Source organism: Balaenoptera borealis (assembly GCF_965194805.1).
Source record: "Balaenoptera borealis genome assembly, chromosome: 16".
In the NCBI taxonomy this organism is placed as follows: domain Eukaryota; kingdom Metazoa; phylum Chordata; class Mammalia; order Artiodactyla; family Balaenopteridae; genus Balaenoptera; species Balaenoptera borealis.
Genome location: NC_138872.1, coordinates 27,313,915 through 27,332,254, shown reverse-complemented (window position 1 = coordinate 27,332,254; position 18,340 = coordinate 27,313,915). Strand labels below are relative to the sequence as shown.

Sequence of the window (18,340 nt, the reverse complement as noted above, 5' to 3'; positions counted from 1 at the left end):
GGATTATGCTACTCAGAACCCAATCTCCAAATAGAGATAGGATTGCCTGATGTTGGGGCAGGTGATATGACACAAACTTTGACACCAGGTCAACAAATAAGGATGTGGTTTTGTTTTTATATTACGTTGGAATAATATCTGAGCCCAGTGATATGTGAGGCTAGTATTTGCTGGGGCTCCTTCATTTTCTTCTATCTCATGTCCTTATCCTCCTCATTAAAAGAAATCAGTATGTGATGGGGGATAGAAATTAGTCCATTGCAGCTGTACTTAACACTTATAATGCAGTGTCCAAATGTGATGGCATATGCCATTCTCTTGGAAAAGGATTCTAATAAAATCCAGTGGGTATCCTGAGAGGAGGGGTCTTTTGGGCGTGGTGTAGGAGGAAGGGTGGATAAGACGGCCAGCTGCCATACAGAGGTCTTCCCCATGCCCTTGGCCCACAGAAACCCTGAGGAAATAGCTGAGTAGTCTATCTCTTTTTCCAAGTTTTTCTTGAAAACAAGAAAGGAAATATTAATATAACAATACTATTAGATACAGTTTGGAAGAAAAAATGAATCCCACTATTTTTTTCAAAATCACCTTAGTTCTAATATATTACTTTCTAATTTTCTTCCAAATAATCACATCTTTTTACACAGTTGCAATCAGAGTGTACATTCACAGAGTTATTGCTGGGGCTCGCCGCATTCCTAAAATTTCTTTCGGTAGGCTGTTGGTAGAACACACTTTTCACTTCTTTGCACTGGCTTTTGGGCACAGCGGAACCTAAGATAAAATTCCTCAAGAGAGCCTAACTCTGCTCCATCCTCATACACCCCACACTCTCCTAGTTGAGGAAGAACCTCAACACAATTAGACTCTCAGATGTCCCTTGTAAGCCTTGCAGGTCTTGCTGGATACAGTTTTCTTTAAGAGGAACATGATGTATTTAGGTGGTAGATAAGGCCAGTTTATGCTTGTATGGTCCTGAATGTGTATCAAGCAAAGATAAGGAGCTATTCACAATGTAGAGTCTGCACTTCTTTTCTATAATACATTGTTCAGTGTTGCCAGTGTTTTAGTGATAGTTTTTGCAGTCACTATCTCTGACGTATAATGTGTACTTATTCCTTTTTGATCACTAGAACTTTGCTGGTACTTGCAAATGAGTTAGAAGTATACTGGTAGGAAGCTTTATTTAGGCCCCATATTAAGTGTATGGCACTAATTTATTTTGCTTTCTTGCTGATTGTTTACACGATGATGATTTTACCTTTTCACAGAAGAGAAGGCCAATTTGGAGAGTAAGTTTCCTGGGAAGAATGGTACAGGAGGGCTTTTTCAGGGCAAAACTCCTCTGAGAGCAGCTAATCTTCAGCAAGATGTCACACCTTTGAGACCAGGTAAGAAAGAACATCTTAGAAAAAAGCTGCTTGGCAGAATGGTCGAGCAGTATATTAGGAACCTGAGGGATCTGGGGAAATTACCTAAATGATGTATCCCTTGGATTTTAATTGGTGAAATGTGCTAATTCATTTATTCATTTCATGGTGAATGTGAAACTAATGATGTGCTGCATTCTTTTTTTTTTTTTTCCAGTCTTTTGGAAATTAAGCTAACATAGAATTTTATTGCCAGATATGTAACTATTTTCTTTTTATGGCTAGATTTAATGTAACCTAACCTCGGTCTGGCTGGGAAACAAAACAGCAGGAGGGAAGAATGTACTACTTGCTAACTGTACAAGAATTCTTTGAGTCGTGTATCTGATTTTAAAAGATGATTGACACTTAAACTAGTAGTTACTAAATCTGCAAAATACTGTTTATTTGATTAAAACAAAAAAAAATTCTTTAAATCCTCAAAAATGATTCTTGTTTTGAAATAGTAGCTATATTTAGATATAATTCACATATACAATTCACCTGCTTAAAATGTACATTTCAATGTTTTTTCATATATTCACAGCATAGTTGTGCAGTCATCACCACAATCAATTTAGAACATTTGAAAATTAATCTTATGGGTAAATCTGAAACTAGCCTCAGTCACACCAATAACTAGAGGGCCGTATCAGAAAATAGCTGTATTTTCAGTGAACTTGTGTAGTTTGCAGAGTCTGAGTTGCTAGGCTGACTTTTAAATAGTTCATTCATGAGTACAGGTGATATCTATTGAATTTGGGATCTGGACAAGGATCCTGAACTTTTACATCCATCTTTCTTGCATAAGAGGTTAGAACTATGTGCACGTTTCACTTGAGGTGCTTAGAAGCATGGCAGATTTTCTGTTGCTTTGATGGTCTTTGTGCTCTTCTTGAATTGAAAGAGGATGTGATGTACCTAGTTTGTCTGGACCACTTTCAGTTTAAGACTGTTATATCAGCAGTAAGCCCCAGAGCAAGAGACCTCTGCATGGCCCATCATGTGGCAAAGACCATGTACACTGCTTCCATGCATGTATACCCCTTGGGCCCCGCAGTCTTTTTGTTCTTTGTTAGCACACATTCTTACCTGTCTCATTAGTGCTATTTCTTCTGCCTTGAATACCTTTAATCTAACTGAAAAGTCCTTACTTATCATTCAAGTTCCAGCTCAAATATCTTTTTTCTCTAATTGATTCCCCTTATTTGTGTTCTCAAAGCACTTTTCAGACCTCTATTTTGATTTCAACTTTCTATTGTGTTGCTAGTACAAAGAAATACAATTAATTTTTCTATGTTGATCTTATATCCTACAATCTTCTAAACTCAGTAGTGTTTGTATCTTTTTTGTAGATTCCATCAGATTTCTACGAAGGTGATTATGTTATCTGCCTTTTGTTTCTTTTTCTTTCTTGCATACTGCACCTTTAGTAGGATGCTGAATAGGAGTAGAGAAGTAGACATGCTTGTTTTTTTAAAAAATTTATTTATTTTATTTATTATTTATTTTTGGCTGCGTTGGGTCTTCACTGCTGCGCGTGGGCTCTCTGCAGTTGCGGTGAGCGGGGGCTACTCTTCGTTGCGGTGCGTGGGCTTCAGTAGTTGTGGCTCGCAGGCTCCAGGGCGCAGGCTCAGCAGTTGCGGCACACGGGCTTAGCTGCTCCGCGGCATGTGGGATCTTCCCGGACCAGTGCTCGAACCCGTGTCCCCTGCATTGGCAGACGGACTCCCAACCACTGCGCCACCAGGGAAGTCCCAACATGCTTGTTTTATTCCTGATCTTAGGGCAAAAACATTCAGGCTTTCACCATTAAGTATGATGTTAACTGTAGTTTTTTCATAGATGCCCTTTATCAGGCTGAGGAATTTCCCTTCTATTCCTATTTTGCTGATAATTTTTATAGTAATGGATGCTAGATATTCTCAAATGCTTTTTCTGCGTTTATTAAGAAGTTTACATGATTTTTTTTCTTTTTTCTTTTATTCTTTAACTATGTTCAGTTATGCTGATTTTCCAATTTTAAGCCAACCTTTCATTTCTGGGATGAACCCCCAATTGGTCAGGATGGTATTTTTCTTTTTATATATATTTTAGGTTCAGTTTGCTACATTTTTTTGTTAAAAATTTTTTCATCTATGTTTATGAGGAATAATGATCTGTAGTTTTCCTTTCTTATGATGCCTTTGTTTGATTTTGATAGAGTAATGTTAGCCTTACTCTATAAATATTCCCTTCTCTTCATTTCTCTGGAAGAACTTGTGTAAAATAGATATTATATCTTTCTTAAATGTTTGGTAGAATTCACCAGTGAAGCCATCTGGGTCTGGAGTTTTCTTTGCAGGAAGGTTTTTAACTAAAGATTCAATTTTTTTAACAGATATCGATTATCTGTTTCTTCTTGAATGAGCGTTGGTAGCTTGTCTTTCAAGTAATTTGTCTGTGTCATCCAAGTTGTTGAATTTATAGGTGAAAAGTTGTTCATAATGTTTCCTTATTATCCTTTTGATACTTATAAAGTCTGTAGTGATATCACCTCTTTCATTCCTGATATTGGTAATTTCTGTCATCTCTCTCTATTTTCCTAATCAGTCTGGCTAAAGATTTATCAGTGTTAATAATCTTCTCAGAGAACCAGCTTTTGGTTTCATTGTTGTTTTTTTTTTTTTCCTATTGTTTTTCTGGTTTTTAGTTCATTGATTTCCATTCTGTTCTTTATTATTTCCCTTCTATTTACTTTGGGTTCAATATATATATAAAGTTTCTTAAGGTGGCAGCTGAAGCCATTGATTTGACATCTTTCTTCTTTGTTAATGTGTTTCCTGCTGTAAATATCCCCTAAGTACTGCTTTAGCCACATCCCATAAATTTGAAATGCTATGTTTTTATTTTCATTCCATTCAAAATACTTTTAATTTCCCTTTTGAGATCTTTGACCTATGTGGTTTTTTTTGTTTTTTTATTTTGGCTGCGCGGGCTTCTCTAGTTGTGGTGCACAGGCTCTCTAGTTGTGATGCACGGGTTCCAGAGCGCGTGGGCTCAGTAGTTGCGGCGCGCGGGCTTAGTTGCCCAGCAGCATGTGGGATCTTAGTTCCCAGACCAGGGATCAAACCCACGTCCACTGCATTGGAAGGTGGATTCTTAACCACTGTACCACCAGGGAAGTCCCGACCTATGTGTTTTTTTTAATTGTGATATAATTGACTTATAACATCATGTAAGTTTAAGGTGTACAGAGTGTTGATTTGATACATTTATATAATGCAATGTAATTAACACCTCTATCATATCACATAATTATCATTTCTTTTGTAATGAGAACAATTAATATCTAGTCTCATCAACTTTGAAGTTCATAATACAGTGTTGTTGACTATACCATTTATGCTATGCATTTAGATCTCCAGGACTTAATTTATCTACTAGTTGCTAGTTACCTGTGTGTTATTTAATTTCCAAATATTTGGGGTGGGGGTGGTCCAAAAATCTTATCTGTTATTGATTTCTTGGGGGATTTCCACTGTGGTGAAAGGACATACTTGTATGACTTGAACTCTTTTAAATGTATTGAGACTTGTTTCATGGCCCAGAATATGGTCTGTCTTGGTAAATGTACTGGGTGTACTTAAAAAAAAAATGTGTATTCTGCCGTCCTTGGGTGGAGAGTTACATAAATGTCAGTTGGGTCAAGTTGGTTGATAGTGTTGCTCAAGTCTTCTGTCTCCTTATTGATCATTTATCTGATGGCTCTGTCCATTATTGAAAGTAGGGATATTGAAGTCTTCAACTATTATTGCTGAATTGGCTATTTCTCCCGTGAGTTTCGTCAGTTTTTCCTTCAGGTATCTGGGTCTCTGTTGTTAGGTATGTATATGTTTATAATTGTTACATCTTTATGATAATTTGACCACAACATATTTTTGTAAATGAAGTCTTATTGGAATACAGCCATGCTCATTTGCTTATATATTATTTGTGGCTGTTATAATCTTACTGATTTTTCTGTCAACTTGTTCTATCAATTAGAGAGAGAGGTATTGAAATTTTAGACTATAATTGTGGATTTGTTTATTTCTCCTTATAGTGGTATGTGGTATGGATAAAGAAGATATGGTATCCCACTTGATCATGGTGTATGATCCTTTTAATATATTGTTGGATTTGGTTTGCTAACATTTTGTTGAGGATTTTTGCATCTATGTTCATCAGTGATATTGGCCTTTTTTATGATATCTTTGTCTGGTTTTGGTACCAGGGTGATGCTGGCCTCATAGAATGAGCTTGGAAGCATTCCTTCCTCTGCAGTTTTTTGGAATAGCTTGAGAAGGATAGGTGTTAACTCTTCTAAATGTTTGGCAGAATTCACCTGTGAAGCCATCTGGTTCTGGACTTTTGTTTGTTGGGAGTTTTTTTTAAATTACTGATTCAATTTCATTGCTAGTAATTGGTTTCTTCGTATTTTCTATTTCTTCCTTGTTCAGTCTTAGGAGATTTTACATTTCTAGGAATTTGTCCATTTTATTGGCATATAGATGGTTGTAGTAATCTCCTATGATCCTTTGTGTTTCTGTGTTGTGAGTTGTAACTTCTCCTTTTTCATTTCTGATTTTATTGATTTGGGCCCTCTCTCTTTTTTTCTTGATGAGTCTGGCTAAGGGTTTATCAATTTTATTTATCTTCTCAAAGAACCAGCTCTTAGTTTCATTGATCTTTTATATTTTTTTTAGTCTCTATTTCACTTATTTCGATTTATTCATTTCTTTCTGCTCTGATCTTTATGATTTCTTTCCTTCTACTAACTTTGTGTTTTGTTTGTTCTTCTTTTTCTAGTTCCTTTAGGTGTAAGCTTAGGTTGTTTGAGATTTTTCTTGTTTCCTGAGGTAAGCTTCTATTGCTATAAACTTCCCTCTTAGAACCGCTTTTCCTGCATCCCATAGATTTTTGGATTGTTGTGTTTTTGTTTTCATTTGTTTCCAGGTATTTTTTGATTTCTTCTTTGATTTCTTCAGTGATCCATTGGTTGTTTAGTAGCATATTGTTTAGCCTCCATGTGTTTTTGTTTCTTGCAGTTTTTTTCTTATAGTTGACTTCTAGTCTCATAGTGTTATGGTCAGAAAAGATGCTTAATATGATTTCAGTTTTCTTAAAGTTACCAAGGCTTGTTTTGTGGCCTAGCATGTGATCTATCCTGGAGAATGTTCCATGTGCACTTGGAAAGAATATGTATTTTGCTGCTTTTGGATAGAATGTTTTCTCTCTATATATATGGTCTGATGTGTCATTTAAGGCCAGTGTTTCCTTACAGGTTTTCTGTCTGGATGATCTGTTCATTGATATAAGTGGGGTGTTAAAAGTCCCCTACTGTTATTGTGTTACTGTCAATTTCTCCCTTTATGTCTGTAAATATTTGCTTTATGTATCTAGGTGGTTCTCTGTTGGGTGCATATATATTTATAATTGCTATATCTTCTTCTTGGATTGATTCCTTGATCATTATGTAGTGTACTTCTTTGTCTCTTGTAACATTCTTTGTTTTAAAGTCTATTTTGTCTGATATTATTATTGCCACTCCGTTTTCTTTTGATTTCCATTTGCATGGAATACTCTTTTCCATCCCCTCACCTTCAGTCTGAGTGTGTCTTTAGATCTGAAGTGAGTCTCTTGTAGGCAGCATATATATGGGTCTTGTTTTTGTATCCATTCAGCCACTTCGTGTCTTTTGATTGGAACATTTAGTCCATCTGCATGTAATTATTGATATGTATCTACTTATCGCCATTTTGTTAATTGTTTTTGGGTTGTTTTTGTATGTCAGGTTTTGTTCCTTTGTTCTTTTTTTGTTCTCTTCCCTTGTGGTTTGATGACTGTCTTTAGTGTTATATTTGGATTCCTTCTCTTTTTGTGTGTGTGTGTATCTATTATAGATTTTTGGTTTGTGATTACCGTGAGGTTTATATTTATCAATCTGTATATCTCTTTGATTATTTTAAGTTGCTGATCTCATAATTTCAAATGCATTTTAACAACCCAGCATTTGTACTCTCCTCCCCATATGATTACTGTTTTGACATCATATTTTACATCTGATTGTTTCGTGTGTCCCTTAACTGCTTATTGTAGATACAGATGATTTTACTACTTTTGTCTTTTAACCTTCCTATTAGCTTTGTATGTGGTTGATTTACTACTTTTACTGTATATTTGCCTTTACCAATGAGATATTTCCTTTTGTAATGTTCATGTTTCTAGTTGTGGTCTTTTCTTTTTCACTTAGTGAAGTCCCTTTAACATTTCTTATAAAGCTGCCTTTGGTAGTGCTGAAATCTTTTAGCTTTTGCATGTCTGTAAAACTTTTGATGTGTCCATCAAATCTGAATGAGAGCCTTGCTGGGGAAAGTACTCTTGGTTGTAGGTTTTTCCCTTTCATCGCTTTAAATATATTGTGCCACTTCCTTCTGGCCTGCAGTTTCTGCTGAAAAGTCAGCTGATAGCCTTATGGGAGTTTCCTTGTATGTAACTTGTTGCTTTTTCCTTGCTACTTTTAATATAGAATTGCAGATTAAAAGATTTTTTCTTGACTTCTCTGAAGGCATTGTTCTGTTATCTTTTATCATCCTGTGTTACTGATGAGGAATTCAGCTTATCCTATTTTCCTTCCTTAGGTGATTTGTTTTTCTCTATGGAAGCTTTCAGAATTTTATCTTTTTAAAATGTCATGAGAAGATGTTAAAAAAAAAAATGTCATGAGAATGTGTTTGGGATACTTTTTTCTGAGGTGATGCCTTAGGCTGGCAAACAGGCAGGCCCTGGATACTTCATTTCTGCTTCAACCAAAGTAGCTTTTATAAATTACTCTTCTGCATAAGATTTCACTGCTTAGGAGGGATACACACACACACACACACACACACACACACACACACAAAATTTGCAATCTAGAATTCTGTATTAAGTCATATATATATATATATACACATGTATCTCTCATCTCCAACTCATTTCCTTGGGATTTGAGTACTGACTAGTTTTTGCTCTCTTGTAGTTGACAACACTTATAACAAAGAGGCTGAAAAAGAAAACCTGGTGGAAGAGTCCATTCCAACAAATGCTTGTTCTTCTCTGAAAGTCAAAGGAACCACATCAAGAAATATTCTAGCTCAGCCTCAGAGGTAAGACTGTTTTGGTGTTCAAAAGTGGTGGTTATATTAATAATGTTCAAAGAAGAGTTACTGGAGCACCTACTATGTGTCCCATACTACATTAGACTCTTCATGTTACCTTATTTAATCTTCATAACATTTATGAGTTGTAGTTAACATGCTTAATTTATAGATAAGGGCTCAGAGGTACTAAGTTGCTTGCCCAAGGCAGATTTATTTCAGAGACAGGATTCAGACTGATCACATTGGTTCCAAAGTCCTTGCTATTTGCGCTGTCAACATGGGTTGCCATTTACATTTATTTGTATGGATATGTGGCAGGTTTGTTTTTTTTTTTTTCCTGTGTATAGGTTGTAAATACACTTCATAAGGGCAAGTGTCATGTATCCTTAGTACCTAACAGTGTCTTGCAGGAGCAAAGCTGAATAAAGTCTTGAGTGAAGGGGTGGATGGATGGGTGGGGTAAGCTGTACTCTTGGCACTAGGAACCTCTGAAAATCTCATGTCTTTGAATGTTGCACTTTGTATCAGCATCCTCTTTTTAACCAAAACAAAGCTGTTAGTCTTAATATTAGTTGCCTTCAGATGGCACTAATCAAAAGATTATTTGAATTAGATTTTTAAAAACTTTCACTTGGGAGTTCCTGGTGGTCCAGTGGTTAGGACTCAACACTTTCACTGCCATGGCCTGGGTTCAATCCCTGGTTGGGGAACTAAGATTCCACAAGCTGCACAACATGGCCAAAAAAAAAAAAAAAAAACCAAAACCTTCACCATCTAATAATTACCACTCACCCATAGAGTTTAAATTCCAGGACTGGGGACTTCCTTGGTGTCCAGTGGCTAAGATTCCACGCTCCCTATGCAGGGGGCCCGGGTTAGTTCCCTGGCCAGGGAACTAGATCCCACATGCTGCAACTAAGTGTTCGTATGCCACAACTAAAGATTCCATATACCACAACTAAAAGATCCCGTATGCTGCAATGAAGATCCCAAGTGCCGCAACTAAGACCCGGTGCAGCCAAATAAACAAATAAATATTTAAAAATAAATAAATAAATTCCAGAACTATTTAATGCTTTATACTTTGATGTCAACAATATTGAGGAATGGCAGAGTATTTATAATACTATTGCTCAGAAGTAATGAAATTACCCTTTACAAAGCCTCATGCTGGTATAAGGGGATCACCTTTTGAAGATGGTATCATATGTGCTTATTTTAATCTTTTCTGGTGAAGAAGCCCCTTTTGATTGAAAAATTCTGTGAGATTCAACCAGCTATCACAGGAGATTTAAGAGATTGCTACAGGTTGATTCTATGATTTCTGTTCCATGTTTAGATTGTTAAGTCCCTATGGAAAAGGGACCCAGTATCCTATAGATTCCTTCAGAGTCCAAGATAGTGCTAGTGTCTTGGCTTTTGCATTTTGAATATGTATATGATTACTAGAATTGCCCCACATTCTGAATGAATTTTTGAATGCTTTTTGGAAATGATGGTATGACAGAAAGCCAGCTGTTCACAGAGTCAGAAGACCTGAATTGTTTTTGTTTCATTTGTTTTAAAGGCAGGTATCTCTACTACTCAAAACCTTAGTTTACTGAGAATAACCGTCTCTCTCAGGCTTATTGCAAGAAATGGCCAAATAGGATAACATGTAGTAGTAGTTTGTAAATGAGGCTGCATTATGAAAATGCATAAAAAGGTAAAACATTAGTGCCATTTATCTTAGATCTCAGATTTATCTTAGTCTAGGGATACCTAATCGAGAAAAGAATAGCAGATGGAATAGGAAGGTATAGATGATCATACAAATTTCCTACTATTTTCTTCTCACATGATTTTGATGATAAGCTAAAAGATGGCCAAAACTCCTTTGACTCAGAATAGTTAAAAGTCAATAAGGCCTTAGTCTATAATAATAATTTTTCCATACAGGTGTTGGTTTACCACATATATTTTTAAAATAAATTTATTTATTTATTTATTTATTTATTTTTGGCTGCATTGGGTCTTTGTTGCTGTGCGTGGACTTTCTCTAGTTGTGGCGAGTGGGGCTACTCTTTGTTGCATTGCACGGGCTTCTCATTGCGGTGGCTTCTCTTGTTGCGGAGCACGGGCTCTAGGCGCACGGGCTTCAGTAGCTGTGGCTCGAAGGCTCTAGAGTGCAGGCTCAATCGTTGTGGTGCACGGGCTTAGTTGCTCCGCAGCATGTGGGATCTTCCCAGACCAGGGCTCGAACCCGTGTCTCCTGCATTGGCAGGCAGATTCTCAACCGTTGCACCACCAGGGAAGCCCCACATATATGTTTTAATTTTTAATAGTCTCATCCCTTAGCAACTTCTCCCTAAAGACATTCAGCAATTCTTCTCTTGACTTTATAATATCATTGTATATTGAATTTTAGTAGTGGTCCAAAATGACCATGTCTTCATGTACTTTGCCTTTATTTCCTTCTAATTTTTAATGAAACCCTGTCCATTTAAAAAAAATTAACTAATTTTATTGGGGTATAATTTGCATATAGTAAAATGTACAGCTCTTGAGGGCACAGTCTGATTAGTTTTGACAAGCCTATAATGCAACCACGATACCAATATAGAACAAATTCCATCACCTCAGAACATTCCCTCATTCCTCTCCCTTTAAAGTCAACTTTTACTGTTCTTTCTGCCTTCTCACTTTCCCGCCTCCCACCCAGAGGCAGCCACTGTTCTGATTTCTGTCGCCATAGATTAACTTTGCCTGTTCTAGATATTTTTATAAATGGAATTGTATAGTATGTACTCTTTTATATCTGAGTTCTTTCACTTAGCATGTGCTTTTGAGATTCATTCATGTCATTGCATGTATTAATATTTTGTTCCTTTTTATTGCTGATAATAAATTCTGTTGGATGGATATACCACAGTTTATCCATTAACCAGTTGAGGACATTTGAGTTGTTTCCAGTTTGGGGTTATTATAAATAAAGCTTCTATGAGTAGTTTGCCTATAGATTTTTGTGAGGACGTGTTTCTCTTGGGTGAATACCTAGGAGTGAAATTGCTGGACTGTACTGCTAAGTGTATGTTTAGAAGAAACAGAATTTTCCCAAAGTGACTGTACCATTTTACATTCCCATTAGCAGTATATGAGAGTATCAGTTGCTCCATATCCTGGCCAACACTTGGTATTGTCAGTCTTTTTAATGATATTTCATTGTATTTTTTTAAAAATAAATTTATTTATTTATTTATTTATTTTTGGCTACGTTGGGTCTTCGTTGCTGTGCTCAGGCTTTCTGTAGTTGCAGCGAGCAGGGGCTACTCTTCGTTGTGATGTGGTGTGTGGGCTTCTCATTGCGGTGGCTTCTCTTGTTGTGGAGCACGGGCTCTAGACGCGTGGGCTCAGTAGTTGTGGAACGCAGGCTCAGTAGTTGTGGCTCGTGGGCTCTAGAGCACAGGCTCAGTAGTTGTGGCACATGGGCTTAGTTGCTCTGCGGCATGTGGGATCTTCCCGGACCAAGGCTGGAACCCGTGTCCCCTGCATTGGCAGGCAGATTCTTAACCACTGCGCCACCAGGGAAGTCCCTCATTGTGTTTTTAATTTGTATTTTTCTGATGACTGATGATGTTGATCACATTTTCATGTGATTACTGGCCATTCATATATCTGCATATACAGTTGTTTTTTCAGTCTGGCTCCCTGGAGTCTCCCCTGTGCCTGAAAATGTTAGCGGTCAGCCAAGACCGAGTAGAGTTTATACTCAGGCTTAAGTGTTCATCCTCTCTGGTTCTCTAGCTTCTCATTTTGCCTCTAAATTTCCAGTTGTTTTGCCAGCCCTAATGTTTGTCTTCTGATACCTAAAGCTAGTAAGACTTCAGCTGTGTGCCATTCTACTATATACACATTGGGGAATGCACTGAATCAAAAAAAACCCAGCGAACTCACCAGTCTTACCTAGTGCACTTATGTCTTTTAAGGATGGACACCTCACCAGTTTCTGCTTTTTCACTGGGCCCCCCAGTCTCCTCTAAACATGCATAGTTAGCATATATAGTAATACATAGGAATTTGTGCAGAGTTTTGGCTCAGACTTTGGGTGATACCTTTTCTGTAGCTCTTTCACTTCCAGGACTTTCCTCCTAAGTTTCCAGCTGCTGTACTGGCCTGAATTCTATCTTCCATTACCTACGGCCAGTGAGATTAGAGTTTTCTGCTGCTGGAGCTGCGGCATTTGGGGTGTGCCCTCAGGCAAAAAAGCTACTAACTCATAACTCTTAACCTTTGTAGTTGCTTTTCATGGATAAATGTTTCTCTTTTTTCTGCCTGCTTTTGGTCACTTCTCAGTGCCTTCAAATAGTCATATTTTTATATATTGTGTACATTTTGTAATAATATGCAAGAAGATTTGCATGATAAATGCACTCTGCATTACTCCATGTAATTGTTTTTATGAGTACTTTTAGAGATTGATATGAAAATATTTGCAGATGAAAGATCTGAAATTTGGGATTTGCTTCAAAAGCTGGGGGGGCGGTGGATGGAGGGAAAATTGACAGTGTGATTGGCTATAAGTTGAAAGTTTTAAAGCTTAATGATGAGTAGTACCTGGTGGTTCGTTATATTATTCTCTTTTTACTAAGTTTTAAATTCTTTATGATAAAGATTTTAAAATTAGGTACTCTATGCAATCTAATAAAAATTTGAATATACACTAATACATCTTAAGACTTGAGAGAAATTAAACAAGATCTAAATAAATGGCAGGACATAACCATGTTCATGGTTTGAGAGACTCAATAATGTAAATATGTCAAATCTCCTTATCTGATATATAGATTCAATGCAATCTCTACAAAAATCCCAAAGGTTTTCATTTTGGACATTGATAAATTGATGCTAAAATTTATACAGAAATGCAAAGGTCCAAGAATAGTCAAAATACTTTTGAAGTGTCTAGTAGATAGCAATATTATAAAGCTACAGTAATTAAGACTTTGTGGTATTACCCAAGGATAAATGAGACCAATGGAATCAAATAAAAGCTTACTCTCTCATATATGGACACAATATATGACAAATGTGGTACTGCAGACCTTTGGGGAGAGGGTGTTTTTATTTTTCCCCCTTCAATAAACAATGATTGGACAATGGATAGCCACATAAAACAAAATGAGACTGAGCCCCTACCTCACTCCATAGAAAACAGTCAGTACAAGGTGGATTGTAGATCTAAATGTGAAAGCTAAAGCTCATGTAAGGAAATATAGGAGAATATCTTCATGACCTTGGAATAAGGAAAGATTTCTTAAATAGAATCCACACAGAAAAACACTGACATGCTTTTAGGGAAGGAGGTTGTTGTATTTGAGCATATTTGTCTAATCAAATGATAACCATAAGGAGAGTGAAACGCCAACCCCCAGATTGGGAGGAGATATTTGTAACACTAAAAACCTACAAAGGCCCTCATATTCACAGAATATAAAGAATTCCTACTAATCAATTAGAAAAGGGTTGACAATGCAGTAGAAAACAACCAAGAGACTTAACTAGCACTTTATGAAAGAGGATGGCCAAATGGCCAGTAAACATGTGGAAAGGTGCTCAGTCTCACTGGGAAAAGCAAATTAAAACCACAATGAGTTTCTACTCTGTACCAATTTATATGATTAAAATTAAGTCATCTGACAATACTGAGTGTTTTGGAGAACGTAGAGCAGTGTAGACTTTTGTAAATTAGGCAGTGTAAGCATAAATTGGTACAAGCACCTTGGAAAATAACTTTAGTTGATAAACCAATGTCTATCAATGACCTAGCAATCTTACAACTTAACATACCCAACAACAATGTGTACATCAAGAGACATTATGTGAGAATCAACAGTAGGCTGGATAAATAATGGTATGTTCCTACAATGAATGTTACACAGCATTGAAAATCAGTGAATTAGAACTACGTGAGTTAATGTGGTTAAATGTCACAAACATAATGTTGAGTAAAATAAACCAAGACAGAAAAAATGCTTGCAGTAGTCTGATTTTTTAAAAAAATTTATTTATTTATTTTTATTTATTTATTTTTGGCTGCGTTGGGTCTTCCTTGCTGCGTGCGTGCTTTCTCCAGTTGCAGTGAGCGGGGGCTACTCTTTGTTGCGGTGCGTGGGCTTCTCATTGCGGTGGCTTCTCTTGTTGCGGAGCACGGGCTCTAGGCGTGCGGGCTTCAGTAGTTAGGGCACAAGGACTCAGTAGTTGTGGCTTTTGGGCTCTAGAGCGCAGGCTCAGTAGTTGTGGCACACGGGCTTCATTGCTCCGCGGCATGTGGGAACTTCCCGGACCAGGGCTTGAACCCTTGTCCACTGCATTGGCAGACGGATTCTTAACCACTGCGCCACCAGGGAAGCCCAGTAGTCTGATTATTACATAACGTTTTTTGTTTCCTTTCCAAACTAACAGACCATGTTTATGGAATGCATGTTTGTATGGTAAAATGATAAAGAAAAAGTAATCATTACTGTAAAAGTCAAGATAGCATCTGCTGCCATTGTTTTGTTTCTTAGTCTATGTGGTGATTTCATGAGTCTTCACTTTGTAATCATTTAACTTAATTTTTGTTTTGTGTACTTTTTATTATGTGTTATATATTTTAACAAAAATAGGGGACCATGGCTAAAAGAAAGAGGAGAAAATAAACACTTGGTAGTAAATTTCCAGGAGATCTGATTTCTAATTTTAAGTCTGACAGCAGCTAGCTGTGTAACAGGGTCAAGTTACCTCATCTTTTTTTACTTTTACTCATACTTCCAAAAGGAAGGAGTTGTACTAGGTGATTGCCAGTGCCTTTTTACAAAATTAAATCAGCTCTATTGAGGTCTAATTTACAAACACCAATGCACTTAAGTATCAACATTTTATGGTGAATTTTCAAAAACTATCAACAAAACAAGAAAGTATTAGATTTTTAGAGCAGAAATAATACCACTTTTTTTTTTTAGAGCAGAAATAATACTTTTTATAGCCCTTTGTAGTTTGACATATTTTCACATTTCTGAGGAGTATTTGCATATATAGTAGATGTATTCATTACAAATAAGTTTTGTCGATTCTTCTACCATAGAAGATCTCTTAGGCTCTCTGCTCAGAAGAATTTGGAACAGAAAGAAAAACATCATGTACAAATGAAAGCCAAGAGATGTGCTACTCCTGTAATCGTCAGTGAAATTCCACCCTCCAAAAAAATGAAAGTGTAAGTAGCCACAGCTTCTGTCTGTTGACATAGATTTTACCCTGTTTGCTCCTATGGTAATAGCAAGCAGAATACATGGTGCTTGTTCTTATTTTTATCAGTTAGGAATGTATTTTGCTGAAGGTAATAGCCTATTTAACTAGAGAGGTTTAAAGAATAGTGATTTATTTGCTTCACAGAAGTCTGAAAGTAGTTTGCTGCTAGCTTTGGTTCAATGACATCTCTTTGAGTCTTAGTTTTTTTTTTCATACTTGTTGCTCAAGATGGCTGCTCTGTGTTTCTTAGCTTCTTCTTTGTGCTTGTTGCCTCATTATCTGAAGATAGCTGCTATATCTCTAGGTATCATATCCATGTTTGAGAGGAGAAGAAGAAGGGTCTGGCAAAGAAAGAGGGGCAGCACCCATATCAGGAAAGTGAAATATTTTCCAGAAACGCTTATGTTATACCTCAGTTGACTGAACTGTAAATTAGATCCCCTCTAGTTGCAGTAGAGACCGTTGAAGCAAGTACAATACTTTTGCCTTCATACATTGCTGCCCCAAACAAAATCGGGGTTCTGTTAATAAGAAAGAAAGTGGAATAAATATTGAGAAGACAACTAACTGTCTGGCATTTGTTCATTTGATGATGAGCAGTTGGAATCTCTTCCTACCCTCTTGAACCATCACCAGACAACTCTTATCCTGACTTCTTTTGGCATTCTCAAAGTTTACCCATTGTAGCCATTGGTATATATGATCTGATGATATTATTGGAAGAATCTTGCTGTTGAAACATGGTTGTTGTCCTGAAGAATGAGAAAATTTAAGCCATGTGTGGTAGATCTGGGGAGGAGGGTAGAGCTGGATATGCTGTAGGGAATTGAGAGAATATTTTTTGTCCTTTTCAACTCAAGTTCTCACAATAAAAAGAAGCCAGAGGAAGAGGAAGAAGGCAGTGCTCATCAAGATACTTCTGAAAAGAATGAGTCTTCCCCAGAGAAAGCCAAGGGCAGACATACTGTGCCTTGTATCCCACCTGTAAGGTATGATTCTATCCTGAATTTCAGCTTTAGAGTCAGTAGAGTAAAATTACAAATGGGTACATCTACACAGTCTGTTTGATGCACATGGAGCTTGGGAAACTCCGAAAGCCGTAACCATGGTAAGGTAAATTGTTTTATGTCCTTGTGGGTGCTTGAGTCTTACAGATTGAAAAAAATTAACTATTAAAACAAACGTAAAAGAAACATAGAAGGAAAAAGTTAGTGAAGGTTCTTACTACTGAAATTGAACAGTTTTTATTTTGCCAAGCTCCCTTCTGGACTTTACTCAAGTAAAATACATATTTTTACAATCAGTGTATCAGCAATCTTTGGGTTCTGCTTTATTCACTCGCTATGAGACTGTTTTATTTTCTGTACTGCTACAAAATCTTCACATTTACCCTTTTTTTGATAGATTGGTAGCATTCTATCAAATTATATTTAACTACTTCCTGTTGAAAATGCTGTTTCCAATTTTTCACTATTACAAGGAATCAATGAACATCTTTACAGGCAGATCCTTTTCTTTGAGTAGTCTCCTCAGGAAAAGGAAAGAGAAATTCCTTGATCTAAGATTATGGTCAGTTTTCTGGCTATTGATATTTATTGCTAATTTTAGTTCCAAAATGAATGTGTGAATTTACAGTGCCATCAACTTTGAATGAATATTTTTATTTCCTTGTAGTCTCATCTGCATTGAATTTTTTTTACTTTAAAAATTGTTTCAGATTTAACTGATATATTGATGGCATCAAATTATTTTAATTTTTATGTGTTTGCTGACAAGATTGTATAACTATTATTGTAAGCATCTTTTCCAAAGTTCCTCTTGGGTGAATCATCTGTTTCCTTTTCTATTTATCTATAAGTGGTCTTAGTGATGTTCTCATTACTAAGAATGGCTACTTTATTTTATTGTTATTATTTTTTTAAGAATGGCTACTTTAAATTGAACTTTTGCTATGTGTCCAGTATTTCAGAAACATTATCTGATTTAATAGTCACAAGTATTCTGTGAGAACAAGTATTCATATTACCCATTTTATATTGGAGAAAACTGAGGCTCACAGAGGTTAAATAGTTTTCTCAAGATCACATAGGCAGAAAATGAAACAACAGCGTTGGGATTTGAATTCTGGTTGGCTTTACTCCTAAGTCTGTTCTCTCTATCACAGTATATATTTTATGTATATTAACCTCTTGCCATGTTTGTTGAAAATATTACTACTGGTATTTTAGTTTTAGTTTTTCTTGTGGCATAAAAGTTAATCATTATATAGTCAAATTTGTGGATATTTTGTAATATCTTCTATAGTCTATTTTAGCTGTTTTTTCAGAAACTTTTTCAATATTTTAGAATAAATTTTGTATCTTTTTTTCATAGTGTTATCTAAGTTAATATCAATTTATTAGGTAATACTTTTTGGTTTTGATGGTTATTTTATCACAGGTTAAAAATCTAATCTATATAATGCCTTTAGATTTTTTTAACCACTGAGTCACTTTCTCCTCT

General features: G+C 36.3%; 1 protein-coding gene across 3 annotated transcripts in view; it reads left to right on the top strand.

Annotated features, from left to right (window-relative positions):
- Nucleotides 1–18,340, top strand: part of TPX2 (TPX2 microtubule nucleation factor) — a 57,954-nt gene that overhangs the window by 15,646 nt on the left and 23,968 nt on the right. For all 3 annotated transcript variants that reach the window (XM_082358822.1, XM_082358820.1, XM_082358821.1), the window contains exons 4-7: nt 1,272–1,391; nt 8,452–8,578; nt 15,675–15,803; nt 16,699–16,827. In XM_082358822.1, coding sequence (XP_082214948.1) covers nt 1,272–1,391; nt 8,452–8,578; nt 15,675–15,803; nt 16,699–16,827 — 505 coding nt within the window. The remainder of the gene's footprint in view (nt 1–1,271; nt 1,392–8,451; nt 8,579–15,674; nt 15,804–16,698; nt 16,828–18,340) is intronic.